Source organism: Lingula anatina, chromosome 3 (genome assembly GCF_051362555.1).
Source record: "Lingula anatina isolate TDL-2025a chromosome 3, LinAna3.0, whole genome shotgun sequence".
In the NCBI taxonomy this organism is placed as follows: domain Eukaryota; kingdom Metazoa; phylum Brachiopoda; class Lingulata; order Lingulida; family Lingulidae; genus Lingula; species Lingula anatina.
In genome coordinates this window covers 8,345,393-8,359,821 of record NC_141769.1, presented here as the reverse complement: position 1 = coordinate 8,359,821, position 14,429 = coordinate 8,345,393, and the positions used below count along the sequence as shown (strand labels likewise).

General features: G+C 38.6%; 2 protein-coding genes and 1 non-coding gene across 3 annotated transcripts; 1 reads left to right on the top strand and 2 right to left on the bottom strand.

The window, feature by feature from the left end:
• Nucleotides 1–49: 49 nt before the first annotated feature.
• On the bottom strand, nt 50–7,253 carry LOC106173417 (proton channel OtopLc-like). Its single transcript, XM_087010082.1, has 6 exons — nt 7,139–7,253; nt 4,357–4,477; nt 3,941–4,181; nt 2,615–2,778; nt 2,145–2,292; nt 50–1,745 (listed from the first exon to the last, which is right to left on the bottom strand). The coding sequence occupies exons 1-6, from the start codon at nt 7,162–7,164 to the stop codon at nt 811–813; spliced, it is 1,635 nt and encodes a 544-aa protein (XP_086866208.1). The 5' UTR covers nt 7,165–7,253; the 3' UTR covers nt 50–810.
• Nucleotides 7,254–7,780: 527 nt separating this feature from the next.
• On the top strand, nt 7,781–14,414 carry LOC106173419 (proton channel OtopLc). Its single transcript, XM_013554557.2, has 6 exons — nt 7,781–7,845; nt 10,724–10,847; nt 11,223–11,499; nt 12,072–12,229; nt 12,725–12,872; nt 13,288–14,414. The coding sequence occupies exons 1-6, from the start codon at nt 7,784–7,786 to the stop codon at nt 14,208–14,210; spliced, it is 1,692 nt and encodes a 563-aa protein (XP_013410011.2). The 5' UTR covers nt 7,781–7,783; the 3' UTR covers nt 14,211–14,414.
• Nucleotides 11,741–11,813, bottom strand: Trnav-cac (transfer RNA valine (anticodon CAC)). Its single transcript has one exon. It is a non-coding gene; the product is annotated as a tRNA-Val (tRNA).
• Nucleotides 14,415–14,429: the final 15 nt, after the last annotated feature.

The window sequence follows — 14,429 nt, the reverse complement described above, 5'->3', positions numbered from 1 at the left end:
TTAAAAAGGAAGATATTAAACACCAATACAAAGACTAGAATCCCTTTGCTAAAATAAAGAAAATTTATTCAATCCATCCTCATGGAACATTTTATTAAGAAATGGGTCTAGGAAATATATATTCTGCTGATAAAATTGATATGCAAGATAAGGTAAGTAAGTTTGCAATTGGCACCGGTAATAGAAGGTAAAACCGGTATATCCCCAACACGTTACGGGATTTTAGTTGCTTTTAGACTAAAGCAGTGGATAGGAACTGGTTTTAAAGTCTTGAAATGATAAGACATTCCTTCTTGAACATCGTTTTCAATTCTGCAAATCGGTATATTTTTCCGTGCATAAGGCGTCTTGTACATAAGAATGTTGTTTAAAAATTAACAATCTTTGTTGTTCATATAACCTATTTTTATATAAAAATAAAAGACCCGTTTCACTCGTCCGCTAAGAAAGGCTACTTCTTTCTTAGCTTCAAATAAATCACTTTTTGGTATGAAATTAAAATAAAAGCAATACGGATTTCCTAGTACCAAAGGCAATACAGTTACTTACTGTACAGTGAAATATCGTCGAATCTTAGGGGATAGTGTTCGAGAAGTTACATTTCAAGTTTGGGACGTATTTTATACACCCTACAGATTTTATATGCGCCCTGGTGTTTTAGGGATTTTTAAAATGGGTCAATAAGGTATTGATAGACCCAAGTAGGTACTGGAGAATTGCTGTGGATATCTCAGACCTTTTTGTTTACATACAGTACAATAGATTTCGCTCTTGGTAAAATATATATCTTTAGATAATTTTAGACGGAATTCAAAGTTTTGTGACTTCGACTTGTTCGATGACTTTTGGAACATATGCCCTACTCCATATACCTGATAGTTCTGCTGCAGAGTGGAAACGATAAAATATTATTAGAGGAATCGTCGCATGAGTAATGATTTTCCAAGGCAAGTTACCATATAAGTCCTCAAAGACAGTCGTATGTTCAAAAGCCTTCTTAACGGCCAGCGTTTCAATGACCCACAAACATAGGTTGCAGATAAGCAATAGTGCCAATGCCGAGCGCCCAGGTTTCTGGATCACGTGATTTGTGTCTGCTACCTGTCGTCTGCCTCCGTCAAAAATACAGAAAGTTTGAATAGTTATCTGTATGACACTTAGGAAGGTTGAAATAAGAGTGAGAATGAGCGTCGTATCCATTGTATACACAACATGCAACAAAGCAATCCCAACAAATATGTTGCCGATGTAACCACCAAGTGTGCCCGTAAGCATAAGAAATACACTGACTCCCCCATCTTGCTCCTGTCGATAGTCCAAAATCCTCATCTTCCACACAGCAACTATGACAGCTATTAGCGACGCCATGAGCACAAAAATCATCATCGACTCAAAAGGAATTAAGTAAAGCCATTGGTAACCATCCCTCCCAGCTTCTGCAAATAAGACAAAATAAATGCTCAGGGAAATCAGGGTGATGATGGCAACCAGCATGCCCAAAAACAGCCCTACGTTTGACTTGTCGCAACCCTTCGATACTCCATCCATTGTCTCATGAATACTGGGCTTGTGCGGCTTCTTTTCCGAGATATTTGGAAGTGTCCCAACGGTGTTGTATATGGTGTACATAACTGCTGCAGCAATAATGTTGTACTCCAAAACGCATGGATAGAGATATGGTGAAGCACGCTCTGTTATAGATATTATAGCTGTACATCCTAGCGTGTCGTCATTGTGGTTGGTGGCTTTGATTATATAAGAAATAAAACGAAAAAAATATAAGATATTGGCCAATAAAAAAATGCAAAATGTTCATTTTTAATCAATTTTACGAAATTTAAAAAGTTTTCTTCTGTGTAATATGCAAAAAAAAAAAAATCAGTATGTACGTAAAATGAGGCATGCCTGATTAATTTATTCCCGCAAAATGTAACTTATTTAGAAAAATTTTCGTTTTTTGTATTCTTATCTTATTTGAGGCAAAGGTGTGAGCAAAATTGCTCTTAGCAATCATTAACTGTGCATCTACCTCTACTATCGCAATGAGTAGCGTAGTTATTTCATTTGGGCTTTCCCGTCTCGCGTGAAACTTACTCCCTGAATGTGGTTCGCTGTATAAAGGATTCACATCAGCTGAAACCTACCTGTGCCGGAACTGTTCGTGGTTTTGCTGTCGTCAAAGAAGTCGTCGCTAGACTCAACAATCACGTACAACAACCAAATACATAGGTTGGTAATCATAAGGTGTATAAACCCGAACCTTGCGAACACTAGGTGTTTGTTCACGACGATCTGAAATTATTTATATTATAGGCATATTTTAATAAACACAGCAAAAGCCAGGAAACACCCATTATAAATAAAATAAGTGTGCGATATAGAGTAAGAAATAATAATAAAAGAGGGTATTGGAATACCTTATTTTTGCCTTATAAGGCACATGAAATCAAAGTCCTGCAACTAAGTCATAATGTCCTTCATTTAAAATACAATTAAAAAAGAAATTAACTAATAATGGTCCAAATTGATTGTTCTCTTTGTTCTTTCAAATTGCGCGTGTTTTCCAAATGTACTTATAATTACCAAATCCCATTAAATCACTCCTATTACTTACTGTATGATACTTAAAGACGAAGAATGTCTGAATAAATGTGAAAAGTAGATGAACAACGCCGACAGTTACTGTGAGAGCCGAGACGTCTTTACACCGTCCTACTATTTCCAAGGCGAACTCTGTCAGGTGGAATCCAATATAGATAATTGTCCCAATGGAAAAAACTGAAGAAGTTGTGGAAATAATGGATTTTTATACACATCACTAAAATGCAAAGCTGATGCAGTGAAACAATAAGTAAACAATATAGATAAAATAAAAGATATCTAGTGCATATCGTCAATAAAGTGTGATTTATTTGGCAGAACATTAAGCTGATTATATGCAATGAACAAATTTAGCCTGTATCCTCATTGCAAATCTTGAATCACACGCAAGCTCGTTATGTTTTATTATTGCAAATAATCTTCACAATAATAAGATAAAAAATATCAACGAAAAAAGGCTTAATGTAAAAAAAAAATCATCCATCCCCCAGGGGCAGCCCAATCCCCATGCGCACATAAATTATGACTAGCCCATCCACATCCCTGATGATTGGTATATCCATTCCAAAAGTTAACTTCCTCCCTTATGGTCTAGGAGCAAAAAGCAAATTTTACAATGTAAAAAGAATTTGGGATCATCCACCTCCAGGGAAACCCCAAACCCCAGTCACACTAAAATTCCTAAGTGCCCATGCACATTTCTTATAATATGTCTATCAATCCCCAAAGTTCGAACTTCCTCACTTGAATGGAATAGGAAGATTTAGGAGAAATTATAATTGAAAAAGAACTTAGAATCATCCACCCCCACCCTCAGGGGCAACCCAACCTTAATTCAGGCAGGCAAAAATTCTAAAGTACCCATGCACATCCCTGATGACAGGTCTATCCATCCCTAAAGTTTGCACTTCCTTACTCCAATAGTCTAGGGGGGATCTATTTTAGATCGACCTAACTCCCTGGGGGTTCACGCTAAATAGCTGTCAGCCGAGCGGACACGAAAGTTAATTACCCCCTTACAGCTTGTAGTAGGCGTGACGGACATTTAAGCCGGATTATCTGACAGTAATCTAGTGAGACTCCCCGCGGGAGTAGATCGATCTAAAAGCTCTGGGAATACAGCCTAAATCTAAATCTCTGGATCGATCTAAATCTCTGGGAATGCACCCTATCAATCCCCAAAATTTATTTCAATTTCCTTACTCTAATGGTCTAGGGGGAGATAGCAGAAATTACTAGCCCACAGGCGCACAGAGGGGATGGATAACAAGATCCCCGACATTTCTCACAAAAGTGCGGGGATCATAATAATGATTATAGCCGCAAACCAGCCCCTTACGTATTACTCCATATCGCAGGTATACACTGATGCCTCTACCACCAAGGTGTACAGGTAGGGTAGTATCCTCCTGGTTGTCTGTTTCTGCACTGTCTGTTGGGCCGTTCTCCCCGCCTAGCCTGGGCTTTGGAATTGCAACTGCGCCATGCTGTTTCCGTTTTGGGTCATGAACGCGTATCAAGTACCAATGTAGGAACAGAAGGTATAAAATCGCTGTGGTGTATAGATATAATTCGAACACCTGGAATTAAGAATTTAATTTTTGCTCATATCAAAGGTAACTTTAACACGGAAGTGATACGATTACTCGAAGATTTTATCTAAGCTTTGGTTCACAGGGATGAAAGGATAATGTAATAAAGAAATAAAAACAGTCAACTAAAAGAGTACATGTATATACTTAGAAATATAGTTACCTTAGTGTATATGACTGACTGCGATGCGGGCCCATTTTGAAAAGCCGCAACCAGAGGAAGCGCTAGACCCAAGGAGAGTACGAGCAGCGAGTAGAGACTACATAGCTGATGAGACCAAGAGCTGAAAAATATACCAATGGTATAATATTTTAACATATGGTATTTATTAAAATCGCACTGCACGGGAAACACAATGGCTCTGTTCTCACAACTTTTAGATCGATCTATCACTGCGGGGAGTCTCACTAGATTACTGTCAGATAATCCCCCTTAAGTGTCCGTCCCCGCCTACTACAAGCTTTAAGGGGTAATTAACTTTCGTGCCCGCCCGGCTGACAGCTATTTAGCGTGAACCCCCAGGGAGTTAGGTCGATCCAATGTAGGTCGATCTAATCTATGAGAATGGGGTGAATGTGTCCTAACATCTCATCGGCTCATATCTGAGAGAGAGAGAGAGAGAGAGAGAGAGAGAGAGAGAGAGAGAGAGAATGTGTCCTCTTGATATATGTCACATTTATTTGCGTGAATGAATATTAGAAGATAAAGCAAAACTTAACTTCATTGCCTTGTGTTTGCAAGAAATAGTACATTCGACGAGCTCAGCAATCATGTTCAGTCACTCAGAATCGATCTAGGTTCGCTCGCACTTTCTCTATATACACTACTATGTGAACGCCCTGTTTCGAATAAGCTACGTAGACCAACTATAACAACAACAGATTAGTACAGTGACTTATACTGGTAATGTACATAAAGGATTATTGTCACATGCGAACAATATTGATTGAATAGGATATATATATATATATATATATATATATATATATATATATATATATATATATATATATATATATATATATATACTAGTATGTACAAAGTTTCCAATACGTCTGGATAGCAAAGATCAACTTATTTACTCACTCGTTTATCGCTTCTGTTGTTACAGTTGCCATAACTATCAGTATAAATATAGATAAACTGGGAAAGCGCACTGGATTTGACGCCACTTTCACCCCGCCATAAACCCCCTTAATCTCCTACATATTTGCATATTCAAGCAACCTGAGACCAGAACTGCATAGCCGTGACCATGGCATTTCCCCTTTTGCACCCAATATATATATAGCTGCTAAATCATCTTAGACATTAAAACTACACTCTGAAAAAAATTGATTGCTTTAAAACTGTTTAATAACATCTCGTGATCTGGATTATGAAAAATATTCTGTTCTGTCAGCAAGTGATGCATTTGACTGTTCATACAATGCTCTGCCTGAACTACTCAAAATAGAAAGAATATAATGGGAAAATCGGCTGAACTAATTTCAATGATGTTGTTGTGGGTTACGACCAACGTCTTTAGCGCTGTCTGTATTCGCACATGGCAATCCGTGCCCGAGTCATTAATAACGACACTTTATCTCAAAGTGCATTCATCTACAGTATACAAAACACATGCAATTGATTGATCACCAAGTTATTGATAAATCAAAGGAATAAGTAACACTTGAAACACATACTGACTGCACTTGGGATGACCATCTGGCAGGAGTCCAATATTTTTAGTGTTATTTGCATGTGATTTTACACAACTAAGACACAAGTCCAATTAGTTGACAGGCCTGACAGAAAGACAGACATACAGACAGAGAGAGACCACGGCTCACCTAATATATGCGCCATTGTCTTTTTTCTGACACGTACTGCACAAAATCTAGTTCATTTTTACTGCATATGCATAGTTCTAATTTTCCCCCTTAAACTAACATTTTTAATATAAGTTAACGCCAGCAATAACATACAACACTGATTTCATAGTTATGAAAGCGCAATCTTGTTTGATCTCCCGTTTATTTATTACTGCCCATTCAACTCTATACACAAAACTTGATAGTACATTAACATCAGGTGCTTATACAAATGTCATTCCATACACTGCCATGAATCATCTTATGTCAAATTAAAATACACCATCAATGTATTTTTAACATGGGAGGATGGGTGGGGCTGAATTTCTGTCTAACGAGAGTCTTCGAATGTACTTTTTTACCTATTGGTTTGACACCTGTTCCCGCACTTTTGATACGTACCACACTCAAACAAATCCTTCTCTTACTGAACAGTATGACTGTTAAACATGACCAATTAAACTATCTGGTCATAATAATGCATAGCCTGTCTTACGGTGTTTTCGTAACTGCAATAAATATATTCCCATGACCTGAATGACGTATAGCCAGATAGAACAAACATATACGAATATCAAGAATCCAAAACGTATTGCACCGTCATTTGACTTGTCGTTCTAGTCATCATTTTAGATCTGTCTTTGGTGATGCAAACTGTTTGTGACATATTTGACAAGACACTGAATAGCACCATAAATATGTAAAAACAAAAGATCAATTTCTGTAATTGCTCTAAGGTTATTACCGTATCTCTATAGACCTTACAATATACACGACCGTCTTGAAATCACGCCATTGCTCCATCATCATGCACTAGGGTTTAGAGAGGCCTCGGGATACAGAGAACATATGTATTTTATCGCCATTTTCAATTGTTACCTGTCCCCCGTGTTACTGACACAGTAATAAACTCCACAACGGAGTCAGTACGTGTGCGTGCTGTACCAAAATTTGCATGTCTTATCCATCCGATTTAAACGTGGCAATTATCCATTGGGAGTTGGAACAATTTCAGAAAAACAGATTGTCTTGCACTGCCACAATAATTACATATAACCAGTGCTGCACTTTGACCATATAGTAGTACTTACTTTCCCTTGGATTTGCGATTGGCCATCGCTGTTATATAAGGCGCATCCCAGCTTTAGTAGTGCACAGCTTTCTCAAAGACCTTTTTACCTTGTGTGTGTATCAAGGTCAAGTACAGATCAGAATTCAGTGAGGGGGGGAAATGGTCAGCAGATCAATAAAGATTAATTGCATCAGCCACTGCGTATACTTATTCAATAATTACGTCCAATAATTACGTAAGGTCACATCTACAATTCCCAAATATGGCAACATTGAACATTTACGAGAGTGCCTCAGGGTGTAGTTTGTGCTTTTGAATATCAAAGACCCTTCCCAGAGGATTAAGTCACAGAACAAACATATGGGTTTAAAGAGAATAGCGTGGTTCAATGAGAAGAACTTTTTTAATATAAGTTAACGCCCGCAACATTATTTTAAAATATTTATTTCTTATATTTAATTTATTTTTTTATTCCGTAGGGGAAAAATCTTTTTTAGCACAAATTAGGAATTGGGGAAAATAGACTAATCAAAAATAGAATACGTGTGTGCATCTGCAAGTGAAAGTATCCACCTGTGTTTCCGTTAAGTCACACAGTCCCACGTGTGGCTTTTCTCATTTGGAGCCCCAAATGTAAATAACGCAACAGCTAAGCCTTATATTAATGAACGAAAGCTTTTACATAGCGCCGAAGATGGCGGATACCGAGCTAGTGGTAACGGACCGGTAAGTGGAAAGATGTGCTGGTTGATAGTGTTATTGATGCTTTGTGAAACAAACGATGAAACTAATTCAGGAAGATGTTTTGTTAAGGGATGTGTTTTCAAAGTACAGCGGATAGAAAAAAAAAATGATTAGGAATGGCATATTCAGTGTTTTGTTTGTACAGACTGAGTTCTATAGAACTATGCTTTGGGCTGAAGTGAGAAGCTTGACACTCTGTAATTTGTTCACCCGTTAGCGCGAAGCAGTATTTTTATGACATACACACTTGAAGATAAACTTTTGTTGTTATATATATTATAAGGTTCCATTTATTTGAAGCCAATCCCCTTTTTCAACTCCTATTTGGTTCATTGATGGGCATATAGTATTAGAAGAGGACAATCATACTAGTTTTCCGATATTTTTCTTTTCATTTGACTTATAAACTTATAAAACTCTATCTGTTCTCGTATTTGTTAGATGTTATCGAAATATGTGATATTTGGTACCGCTCCAAATTTTATTAGAACGTCATATAATATACAAAAAAGCTCTGTTGCCCTACACTGTCTTTATTATGATGAAATTCTGCTTCCAGCGTCAACTTGACAAATGTTGGGCTTTCTTTCACTTAATACTATGTACCTGCATATAAAAGGGTCAGTCCATTTGTTTATTATTTCGTCTCAAAGCACGTTGCATGTTTGCACATGCTTGCGCTATTGCTACGGAACTGAAGTAAAGCGAATGCACACTGCCTCAACAAGGCGCTTTATGTTAAGCAAATACTTTTCATTAAAAGTCAAATTCCCAGGGACGCAAACCGATCTACAGTAGCACGGAGGATATGTTAGAATATTTCAGATAGAATACAAAACAACTATTCCCTTGCGTTAATTCTAATTTTTGGACCAATATGCTGCAGGGAGTCTATCAATCAAGGAATATTACGTCGATATTTAGCACTTATTCCTGAGAAGTAGTCAGTACATTTGGTAAACGTTGTTAATGTTACATAAGTATTCGGCATTTCATATCAAGCATAATCTAACCAAAACTACCCTCTACCTTGTAGCTGTTGCAAAATTGAACAAATGTCCTTGTAATCGTCAAATTCTGTGGGTAGAGAGTGCAGTAGAAGATAATCATTCTGCGAATGCAGTTCCCACTGTCGTATCATTTAGATACATGTAGATTATATCGTATCTGTTATTTATCGGGTACATTTGTGCCGTCAGCTGAGACTCTGTTCCAACAGTAAAGATAATAAGGATAAAGATAATAAGAGAATAGGAGGATGACGGTCAGAATCGGGCGCGTTTACATAGGGGTCAAATTCTTAGTGGGAGGAGGGAGAAACAATTTCAAAAGAAATAATGGGTGGGGTTAGTCTCTTTAGAAGGTATTCAGAAAAAGTTGATCTGCAGACTTGCAGATCAGCAGATTAAATATGGCCGACCCACAGGAAAGCAATAGCCGACTAATCCGCTGATTGTCTCCCCGCCTCCGCACGCGCCATTAAACGGATTAAATTAAGGCTCCGAGGTTTAATTGCTAGACTCCTGCAGTGTAGGCGCGTGTGGAGGCCTGGAGAATATCAGCGGATAAGTCGACTCTGCTTAAATGTACGTTAGCCATAATTGATTCGCAGGTCTGTTACACCCCATTTCCATAGATTAGATCGACCTACTTTAGATCGACCTAACTCCCTGGGGGTTCACGCTAAATAGCTGTCAGCCGGGCGGACACGAAAGTTAATTACCCCCTTACAGCTTGTAGTAGGCGGGACGGACATTTAAGTCGGATTATCTGAAAGTAATCTAGTGAGACTCCCCGCGGGGATAGATTGATCTAAAATCTATGGGAATAGAGCCTTAGTCCGCATCTCAAGTTGTTCTGAATGTCCTAAAAGCCCCTGTCTCTTGTAGTAATGACTGACGTGAAAAAAATAGATCTAACAACCTTTATCCTGTGGATCTTGCGCAGGTTGATGCACTTTTCACTCGACTTTCTCGCAAGACATACAAAAGCATTGGGTCTTTAATTCCTTTCAATTTTGCTCAACAACACTGAGATGCATGCTATTTTCTGTCCTCCATAAATAGCCATGTTATCATGCAGCAGTCTGATAAGGAGGTATATTATGTAACAGCAGAATGAATATGGGTTGAAATCTACGAGTGCAATAACCCTAATGAGGCAGGGCTAAAGAGATTTTCTAACTGCCTATGTGATTTAAAGGCGTTTTGCCCAAAATTCGACGAATCAATTAAAAAAGAAATTCAGTATGAATAGCAATTGATTGTGAAATGGCTGTCGAAAGCAAAGTGGAAATCGGACCCTAACAGTATCGATCTTTCCATCGATATAAACATCGAAGTGGGCAATTCAAACTCTACGCCTAATTCACCACATACAGCTTAATTGCACCATTGTTAAATCACATTTCTCATTACGCACTTGAAACCGTGCGTAGCTAATGATGCTTCATTTAATTCCCTCTTTGTTATTTGATGTTATTGGTGTCGGGCAGAAAGCTAATGCGTTTCTTAGCAAAGGTCGCAGGAGACAAACAATCAGCACATACACTGTACACAAGCAAAAAATTGAGGTGATGCCATTAAAACCATGTTTCCTTTACATACGAAGTTTGCGTGGATGCTGGCTGACACATCTGTCAAAAAATGTCTCAATTTGATAACCGTTTTTGCTTGTTCAAATTATATTGTATTTTTTAATTTTACTCAAATGCATTCCAGCACTTACATTTACAACTATAAGCCCTATTGTGTACACCAGGCGGATCTCTCCGACGCCTAAAGCATGCAACACAATCATCGGATGTAAAATTTGGCATCCAGTTTTTCGTAGGTATAAAATCCATAGTTTTTATTTTCAGTTACTCCATCCACCGTAATCTGGCGACTGTGTATGGCACGTTTATCGTCAGCTTGGGGATCGCCTTTCCTTTAACTGCCGCTTTCGTACGTGGTAGTGGTTTCAACGATGCGCTCTACGTGGAGGTAATTTAGTGGAAATAGTTATCAGCAAATTGTATTTATGAATACAGAAATAATAAATCAACTGTTTCACAGTATTTTTCCAATGCAATAGTGCTGGTATTCAGACCAATTCATTCGCCATGATTAATTACATATTCATCAAATACACGTATGAATTTAAATGAACCATGGGGCGGATCCAGGATTATTTGAAGGAGGGTCCACGGATGGTACGGCTATGATGCAGCTAGTCAAAATTCTTATTTCAAGAGGGGGACCATTGGTGTGATTTTTTTCTTTAGAAATCGAAGGGGGGGGGGGACACCCCCCCCCCCCCCCCAAATCCGCCACTGCTGCAGTCTAGTATATAAAGTTATTATCATTTCAAAATTCTAGGTTTTTAATGGATATCTGTACCTGGCCTCTGTAGCAGCTCTACTTTACGTTTTCCTTTATTTGTTGCGCGGATCAAAAGACAACATCCAAAAATCAAGCGACCATCAGAAACCAGCTGACATACCATTGGAACCAACCAACGGAAGTGAAAATGGACATCAATGTTCACCGCTAGATGGAGCCGTAACTTCACTCTCTGCAAAGGTCTTCTATGACAAGCCTAGGGTGCATTACGGCGGAGAGGGCATTACTCTTTACCTTAGGATTGCTGCAGTCGGTAGGTATCATATATGGAAAAATTAAGGTTACTGTAGGTCCACGTTTCACAAAGAAAATGTTCGACTGCCTAAAGTAAAAAAAACGTTACAGCGCGGTCATTCACGAGAACAGTCGTCGATAAGAAGGATGTTAGGAGTAAAGTGTGGTCATAAACAGTTGTGTGATAGGGTTTTATTGGTGCTTCCGTTCAACTGGCGCCTACATCAGCTGGAATTAGCCTACTTGAGACCAAAAAATGCTGGTTCAACTGGGGTTCGAATCCAGGACCTCTCGCGTGTGAGGCGAGTGTGATAGCCACAACACTATTGAACCGCTTGTTGAACATTCGAGTAATTATTCAGCCCGGTATCTGCCATGATTTTTTTATACGTACCAGTATGTAATCGTCAACATCGTACTTGTGTGTTTTTTTTATTCAACTTTTATTAAGTAAAACAGCCTACGTTTGACACAAACACACACACATATACACTGCCCCCCCCCCCCCCCCCCGACACATACACACAACAGTTCCACTACTCCTACCTGTATGATTATGTTTAATAACAAGGTTTGTTTTTATCATTCCAGTCTTCGCCCTCGGGGCATTGCTGTATGACGGGTTCAGTATAGCCGAATACGTCCAGGAGAAAGTCTACGGTTGCGTCTCCAATGTTCCCATTCTGTCATCAGCCGTACACTGCCTGTTTCTCGCTGTGCAAACTGTGTTCATTGTCCGCTATCATAAGGTAATTATACATTTTAAACAGCGGTCGGTTTCTCAATGGATATTAATAAAATAAGCAAATATATAAATGAATAATTTAAAAAAATAAAAAATAAATGGTCCAAAATCTGAGCCCCAAGATAAACAAGTAGAAGTCCCATCGCAGGTCCTATTTTAGGAAATGTTGCAACTGCGTTATATCAGGGAGTACTCGGGCAATATTTCAAGCCAGTATATTTACTTTATTTATATGGACTTCAAAAGATGTATCCAATTTGTTCTTGAAATGAATGAATCAAGTTGTTGGTCTAAATGTTTTTTAGCTTAAAAGCTCCATTTTAGGGTTGCACCCCTTTCATGAAATACTCATATATCTTTTCATTGTGCTTTTTTGTAAACGTATCCGAGAGCTCAAAACTTCCCATTTTTTATGGGACGGATTTTTAATGAAAATGGAGAAAACGTCCATCAGAATGTCTTATCCAGTATTACAGTTATTTTTTCAAATATGTTTCAGATTGTTGTAACAGCAAAGACACGATTGGCAAACAAAGTCTTCATGCACCTGATGGTCACCAATATTTGCGTCTTCTTTGCCTACTCCGCAATGGACACTGCAGAAGATTTCGGCGAATCATCGAAAGACAGCGAGGAAAACTCAACCGGTTAGTGGGGGCATAATTATAAACTTTTAATGCCAATCTTTGTTATCCTAGCTTAAACCCATTTCGCACCTTACTCTCTCTCTCTGTCTCTTTCTCTCTTTCTCTTTCTCTCTCTCTCTCTCTACTGGTACGTATATAAATCACTGACCATTGACTTGTAGCCATTTGGAAATTTTCTTAGAATAAACAGTTTTCCAGCGTGATGGTATGAGACAGTGAAAATTCGTTTTGGTCTTATTTGGGACATCTTTCCTGGAACCTTAAATGTTTTTAAACTAGTAGGTCTGTAATGTCCAATTTAGTACAGGTATTACCTTCGTCATCACGTCATTCTGTGTTCCCATTGCCCTTTAAACCCATGGCCAAGGAACAAGATTTTTTTTTAAATACCGAGTTTTCTTTTTTGACTTTTCAGAAACATCAGAAACCACCGAGGCCAAATGTCGTTCCATAAAGACTATCTTCGATCAAGCCTCGCCTTATTTATATCCATTTGTGTTAGAGTACAGCGTTATTGGAGCCACTCTAATGTACATCATATTCACAAGCATCGGTGCCCCAGCGGAAAACTCATCCGAAGACCATGAAGGCCGCAGAGCAATGAAAACATCGTTCAAGCATTCTTGGCAGAGGCCCTCCTCAATTGGCGCTCTCTTAGGAGTCTCTGTTGCTATGGTTACATTTGCGGTTCTCGTTTACTTTCTAATCTCTCTTGACAATGGCGAGAACTCTGAGTCGGAAAACAGCGAGCTTGCTTATACTCTGTATCTTTGTCTGGAGATATTTCTGCTCTTGGTGAATTCAATCACAGTGTTGGTGGCGTTGCGTTATATGAGAAATGCAGTTTATCTAGGAATGGAAACCGACACAGTGGATGACAATCTTTTATTTATGGCAACATTTGGAGCTTATCTGCAGTATACTTTTATCGCCATGCCAAACATTTGGTACATTAGTCAAGGACACCCCGATCACTTGAATGCCATTTTGGCTCTACTTCTCGTTGTTTTGGGGTTAATCCAGGCAACTTTACAAACGGCATTCCTAGCCGACAATGACCGTCGTGACCCGGAAGTAATTCCCTCCGGAAGAAGTGTTGTGCACGCGAAGGGGCGGGGTCTGCTGGTTTTTCTTATAATATGTAATCTGAGCCTGTGGCTCTGCAGCACATTTGGTCTTAAAAAGGCAGAAGAACATATATTGTTCCATTCGTTTTACGGAGAACTTCCATGGAAGATAGTTCACAATCTAACGGCGCCCATTATTATTTTCTTCAGAATTCATTCCGCAGCAGTGATGTCTGTATGTTGGACAAAGGCGCACGAAAAACAAGACTAATTGCGGGATTAAGTCACAGTTAAAAGAAAAACACGTCCATTTCATAGAATGCAGGATATATTGTGGGATATTAAATACATAAATCCAGTACACAAATAACATTGTTGAAAGTCAAACGGTTCGGTTGGTGTTTCAGCTCGGGATACAAATCATTGTGAACAATTTTCAAAATAGTTCCCTGTTAGTTAGATCCATAGTCTGGAGATTAATTGGAATTTC

Excerpts from the sequence above, each read along its gene's own strand:
- LOC106173417 (XM_087010082.1), bottom strand. The coding sequence starts at position 7,164 with ATGGCCAATCGCAAATCCAAGGGAAA. Across the intron at positions 2,779-3,940 it reads CCTGCGATATGGAGTAATAC|TTTTTTCCATTGGGACAATT; the intron begins GTAAGGGGCTGG and ends CAACTTCTTCAG. Across the intron at positions 2,293-2,614 it reads TCGTCTTTAAGTATCATACA|ATCGTCGTGAACAAACACCT; the intron begins GTAAGTAATAGG and ends AAATAATTTCAG.
- LOC106173419 (XM_013554557.2), top strand. The coding sequence starts at position 7,784 with ATGAACGAAAGCTTTTACATAGCGCCGAAGATGGCGGATACCGAGCTA. Across the intron at positions 12,230-12,724 it reads TCATTGTCCGCTATCATAAG|ATTGTTGTAACAGCAAAGAC; the intron begins GTAATTATACAT and ends AATATGTTTCAG. Across the intron at positions 12,873-13,287 it reads CAGCGAGGAAAACTCAACCG|AAACATCAGAAACCACCGAG; the intron begins GTTAGTGGGGGC and ends TTGACTTTTCAG.